This window comes from Archocentrus centrarchus, chromosome 16 (assembly GCF_007364275.1).
Source record: "Archocentrus centrarchus isolate MPI-CPG fArcCen1 chromosome 16, fArcCen1, whole genome shotgun sequence".
In the NCBI taxonomy this organism is placed as follows: domain Eukaryota; kingdom Metazoa; phylum Chordata; class Actinopteri; order Cichliformes; family Cichlidae; genus Archocentrus; species Archocentrus centrarchus.
The window spans coordinates 35,240,898-35,246,897 of NC_044361.1; the positions used below are offsets into that span (position 1 = coordinate 35,240,898).

General features: G+C 46.0%; 1 protein-coding gene across 2 annotated transcripts; it reads left to right on the top strand.

Annotated features, from left to right (window-relative positions):
• The first annotated feature begins 2,033 nt into the window (after positions 1-2,033).
• On the top strand, positions 2,034-4,823 carry rpp25l (ribonuclease P/MRP 25 subunit-like). 2 transcript variants are annotated; one of them, XM_030750206.1, is made up of 2 exons: positions 2,034-2,158; positions 3,732-4,823. In XM_030750206.1, exon 2 carries the CDS (start codon positions 3,732-3,734, stop codon positions 4,392-4,394), a length of 663 nt encoding a protein of 220 aa, XP_030606066.1. In that variant the 5' UTR covers positions 2,034-2,158; the 3' UTR covers positions 4,395-4,823. The 2 variants fall into 2 exon arrangements, with proteins under 2 accessions (XP_030606066.1, XP_030606065.1); XM_030750205.1 differs by lacking the exon at positions 2,034-2,158 and adding an exon at positions 2,172-2,559.
• Positions 4,824-6,000: the final 1,177 nt, after the last annotated feature.

A 6,000-nucleotide genomic window follows, 5' to 3' on the forward strand; every position in this document is an offset into this window, starting at 1 on the left:
TTGAGGTTTTGGAAACTGGACTGATAACTGTAATATTCTCATCTGTGTTAATGTGGTGTGGATGCATGTTTGCTCTGCAGCATGCAATAATAATTAATAGGTTATGAACATTATTTGGAAGCAACTGCAGCTCATTTCTGGTTCATCATAGTTTGTTTTAAAACAGTGTTTTATTCTTTCAGTCATTATGAGGTTATCATGAGCACAGATTACAGCTTCTTATCTTCTTTCTCCTTTAGCTGCAGGGACGTTTCTCAGAGATCAGGAATCTTTGGGGGAAATCAGAGTTTTCAGTTTAGCCGTTTAAGGCCTTGGTCCAGAGACAGGAGGGTTTCTATCTGCTGCAGCAGCTCGAGTTTGCTGTGATGGTGCGTTTATCAAGGACTATGAGTGGGAAGGTAAGCAGGTCCTGAAATATTAGCAAAGTATCCCAACAGGAAGTGAAGGAACAGAGACCAGTGGTTATGTCATCATTTGCATGTAGTCTCTAAACAGTGCAGAGGTGTGGCATGCAGCACTGCAGTCTAATGTCAAAAATACAGCAGGAAAACAAACAGTCTTCATACATGACCCGACTAAGAAGTTCTAATGCAGTAGAAACTGCAGATAAATAACTGGATGAAGGCAGCAACAAAGACTCCTGAGTCCGACTTTGTACGGATCATCTAACCGCAGCCTCGGTTTGTGTTTTGTTTGTACTTTGATAACGACGATGGAGCCCAACAGGTCAACAGCAGAGCTTGCAGTTCATTCTCCACAGTCATTCTTCCACTACAGGAAGTTGGCATATTGGATCTGTCAGCCTTTACTGTGGATCCACCAAACTCATAAAAGTGTCAACCACAGCATCAATCCAGGAACAATTTTTAATTATTTTATTATACCCAAGAAAAGGCAGAACCACCACACAGCAACACTTGTCATAACCACAGAAATGTGTCTGTAAATGCATTTCCTCATCGCCTCGTGTTCTCTGGGGCCCTTGCTCCTCGACTGGGGGGGGCTCCATCTCCCATCTGCTGGGGTGGGTGTGCGGTTCTCTTTAGAATGAGTGGCCGCAGGTCTTCATGGGTCTTGATGGGCTGCTGGTGGCCTGGTTTTCTGGGGCTTTCTCTGCCTGCCTCTAGCTTCTGATGGGCGCAGCTGCAGCGTTCTGTCCTCATTGGTAAGTACATTTCATGACACCGACACAAACACCCGCGCAATCACAACACAACAGAACTGTTGGTTTGTGAAGCCATGCTTCGTTTGTTTTGTTTTTAACCACACAAATGTATTTTTTCAAGTATTGTTAGTAATTTGTATGTATTTTTTCTCATCTTACAGGTTCATCAAGTGATGAACTATTTTGGTTTATTTACTTGCTCTGTCCCCTTTTTTCTATTTTCTCCACATTCTTTTCTTTTTTCTCAGCCTGTCACCTCTGGCATAGCTATCTGTATGTCAAGAATAAATAAATAAAGTTAAGGGTCAAACATTAACAAGAAGAGCCTATAGAGAAACTATAGAGCTCATGTTGAGTAATTATGTTTGGCACAACAGTGCATTCAGATCACAGTTCTGCTTGCAAGATCTGCCAGACATGACAGGCTTAGAAAAGAAAAAAGGATAAAAAAAAAAAGTACAAAAAATGCTACTGGAAAACAGTAGCAAAGTATTTGTACTTCATTACTTCTCACCATGTTCTCTAATTTTGGATGCAAATATACTCTGTACAGTTTATTTTAAAGCTTTGCTTCGTTATGTTGCAGGTACGTCACATTATCATAGATCAAGCAGCGAAATATAAAGTGATACACACATCAGTGAATCAGTACCTGCAGCTTTTTGTTACATGGAAAGCACACGTGGAAAACTCCACCCACCCCAAACCACTGCAAACTCTGAGACAGTTACTACAAAGCCAGCATGTCACTGCCAGCACGACTGCTGGACCATTTCTCTCTGTTCAAACAACCTCCTCCTTCTTCTCCTTCCTCTTCTTGTGGTTCTACTGGCGGTTGGCAAAACCACATGGGCCAAACGCCACCTACTGGACTGGAGTGTGGCTCACATCTTCTGATAAACGCAGCAGTTTACGACAGTTCGTGTGGTGTTACGGCAGAGCGGAGGAGTAGCAGTAAACATGTGGAGGGCGGCAGTGTGAAAGAAGGCGACGGTAAGATGCCAAACGCGGGATTTTCGTTATAAAATGAAACGTGTTCCCTCCTGAGCTAACGCCGCAGTTTTCCGCCATGTTGCGCAGCATGAGCGGATTCCCCGCAGTCGGTGGGTTCATGGAGGGAAGCTCAGTTTAGCCTCCGTGTGTCCGGCGGCTGGTCGAGCCTCAGGACGCAGAAAACGTTTGAAACGGCGCCGGTCCGGCCTCCATTAAAAATCCGTCCGGTTTAGAGAGAAAGCGCAGTCATGATGCATCCTTCCTCTGCGTTCCCCGCAGTCAGTGCGGGCCCTGCCTCACATCAGCGCACATTACACACAGCAGCAGCTCTGAGAGTTCATGTGGGTTCATTGGCAAAAGCGACCCAGCAGGTTCACCTGCGTCCTGCTGCGGCCCCACAGGTACATTTACCTCCTTTTGCGTTTGAATTTTTACAGTTTTTATGACTCGGTGAGTTTGTTCCGAATTATGTGACATCATTGTTTCTGTTTCTGCTGATCTCCAGAGACAGAAGCCCCCCGTGCAGTTTTAGTAAAGTGAGCTGTTTATCCAGTTAATGTTCTCTGTGTCCTAAATTACAGTATGGCATAGTGATGGGATAGGGTGATAGGGTGACAGGGTAGGGCCACTGCGTCACTGGATCACTGTTTGGTCCCAAACACAGACAGGAAGGTGGAACGTTTGCTCCTCCTGTCACAGCCAGTGTGCCCATGAGCACAGCATGAGGGTGATTTTCACTTCAGTTGTTTCTGGTCCCTGTGTGGTGATGGGAAGGGCTTGGTTTGCATTGCCAGCAGTAAGTCAGACAGGGCTGCCCTTTGTCACTGATTGTGTTCAGAATTGTTATGCACACATTTTGAGACATGGTGGGGGCTTTGGTGGTCTAATCTCTGATGATGCAGAGGCCTCCAGCTGTTGCTGGGGTGGTTTGCAGCTGAGTGTGAAGCTTAACATGAGAATTTGTGCCTCCAAGTCTGAGGACATGATTCCCAACTGGAAAAGGGTGGAATGGCCCCTCCTTAGGCAGTGGCCTTGATGTATTAGAGGATCATGTTTACAAGTGAGGAGAGTGTGGAGCAGGAGGTATGAGCCTATCGCAGTTACCATAGGGTGAGAGGCAGGGTACACCTGGTTAGATGGCCAGCCTGTTCCAGGGCTAATACAAAGAAACAGACAACCATTCGCACCTATGGACAGGTTAGAATCACCAATTTACATAACCCCACTAATTAGGTAACCTGGTGGTTAGTACTGTTGAATCACAGCAAGAAGGGCCCGGGTTCGAATCCGCCTTCTGGCCAGAGCCTTTCTGTGTGGACTTTGCACGTTCTTCCTGCCTCTGCATGTTTTCAATCCGGGTGCTCGTGCTTCCACCCACAGTCCAAACACATGCAGTTAGGTTAGGTTAGGTTACCTGGTGATTCTCATAGGTGTCCATGCTTGTCTGTGTGAGCTATGCGAGAGGTCTTGGGCACAGGAGCTGTAGTAAATGCAATGATCTTTTACTAATGCAGTGATTCCTGCTGCAGGAAGCGAGGGGTGTAATGTCTGTCTGTTATCTGTGTGTCTGCAGATGGAGAACTACCGCAAAGCTCGGACCGTGGAGCAGCCCTGCGTCTGCCCCTTCGCCAACCTCACCGCCGACACGCCGGAGATCCGCGTCAAAGACGGCAGCAAGATCCGAAACCTGCTGCGCTATGCTCTGAGCCGCATGGAGGCCAAAACACAAGCGGGTGAGGAGGAGGGACAACCCCCACCTGAGGAAGGTGGCACTCAAGGACCACTGGAGGCCCCGGGCCGGCCTCTCTGCAGACAGATCATCTTCACCGCGAGCGGTAAAGGTGTCTCCAAAGCCATCACATGTGCAGAGATCATGAAGAGGCGTGTGAAGGGGCTCCACCAGCTCACTAAGCTGCTGTATAGCACCGTGGAGGAGGTGTGGGAGCCGCTGGAGCCTGCTGCCGGCCTCGACAGCCTCACTGTCAGCAGGAATCTGCCTGCCATCTGGATCCTCCTCTCCAGAGAGGCACTGGACTCGAACCAGTCAGGATACCAGGCGCCGGGTCGCTATGACACCCTGTGGGCTCAGGGTGCCATCAGGGAGGAGGGCGGAGGGTTCACCGGGCAGCGACCGGGACACAGGAGGAAGAGAGGAGGAGGAGGAGGTGGAGGCAGAGGGAAAGGAGCCGGCCGTCAGAGCGGGTGGTCGAGAGAGGCGGCCAAAGGACAGAGTTGATGCATGGATAACTGTGAAAGCGCTGCCCTCTGAGCTTGGAGACTGTGGCCTGTTAAACTGAAGTCTGCTGAGACGCAGCTCCAGCACCGTGTGACCTTCAGCATGAAGCTCAGTTGGAAACAGAAGCGTTTGCTCTCTGAGAGCCGTGCTGAAATCTCAGCGAGAGATTTAAAAACTGCAGGTTTGCTCAAAGCCTTCTGAACACGTCTGAGAACATGACGATAAACTGGAGATCCGACAAGTTTAAGTTTTAAATGTTTCCCTGAGAGTTTTATTTCTTTCTCCAGTTAATCAGAAAGCAGGAGGCGAGTGTTTTTCAGAGGAAACTTGATTGTAAAATGAGTAAAACTGAAGAAACATCAAGTCTTTAATAAAAGACTTATCTGTCAAAAATGTCTCTGTGGATAATAAATGTAACATTTTTGTGGAGTCGTGGCTGAATTCATTTATACTTGCTTTGGTTTTAATTCATCATTCTTATTGGTAAAATAATGTGAGTAATATGAAAACAGATGAAGAGGAGCCTCTGTTGTCAGCATTCAGCACCAGCTATGAATGAGTGTGTGTCATTAATGACACCATCACTTTGCTAATAATGAGAGAATAAAATCCTTTCCGAGAAGTCAACGTGACAGCAGATCCAAACAAATCAGCTTCTAAACTAAATGGAATTTTCTTAAAAAGAGAAACGATGAAACTTTTGGGTCTGAGCTGCTGCCGGAGCTCAGATACAGACGCTGAGCTGCTCACAGGTTTTACCAAACAAAGATTTATAGAACAGAGTCGATGTCAGGGATGTCCAGCGTGTTTCTGACCTCAGCAGGGCATCCACCCTGACAGGAAATCAAGGACCAGAGCAGCTCTCATAGGAGTTTCATTTCTTGCTAGAATGAAGCTGTTATACACACAGAACTGCCTGCAAAAGCTTTCTGAGGAGTCTGCACAGAGCACACATACACCAGATTACATCTGAGGCGTGACCTTTATTACAGAAGGGAGTGCAGATAAAGACCGAAGCAACCGCTCACTGAAATATGCTCTGTAGCTAAAATAATAAAAGAAACCCAACAACAGCAATTCACACAATTCATGCACAAAACTTATTTTTCTAACACTCTGCTCTTTTTCACTGTATTCCTGTGAACTGCTTCGATTCTTTGCTCATACCGAGGCTGCTGAGCTCAGGCTAACCTGAGCCACTTTGCCTTTCTTAGCTTCGTTAAAAGCTGCGTGTTCAGCAGGTGAGGGTGATTAAAGTTTGTTTGATGGTGCCCCCCCCCCAACCAGGCTTTACTCTGGTGAGCTTTGTCTTCACTCACAGTGAGCACGTTAGCGTGTGGCTGTGTGTGTGACAAAAAGAAGTCAAGTCAAGTCAAGTTTATTTATAAAGCACATTTAAAACAACGACGTTGACCAAAGTGCTGTACAAGATCTGTAACCCCAAGGACTATACTAAATAAAAATAAAAATATATAAATAAATAAATAAAATAATAAAATAAAAATAAATAAATAAAAACATTAAGAACAATAAATAACATAAGAAAATTAAAAATTAAAACGTTTAAAACAAGTACCATAAAACAATCATCTAAAAGGAGGTAGCA

Bases quoted from the DNA above. Each gene is read 5' to 3' on its own strand.
- rpp25l (XM_030750205.1), top strand. From the start codon at position 2,407: ATGATGCATCCTTCCTCTGCGTTCCCCGCAGTCAGTGCGGGCCCTGCC. The intron at 2,560-3,731 runs GTACATTTACCT...GTGTGTCTGCAG, and splicing joins GTCCTGCTGCGGCCCCACAG to ATGGAGAACTACCGCAAAGC.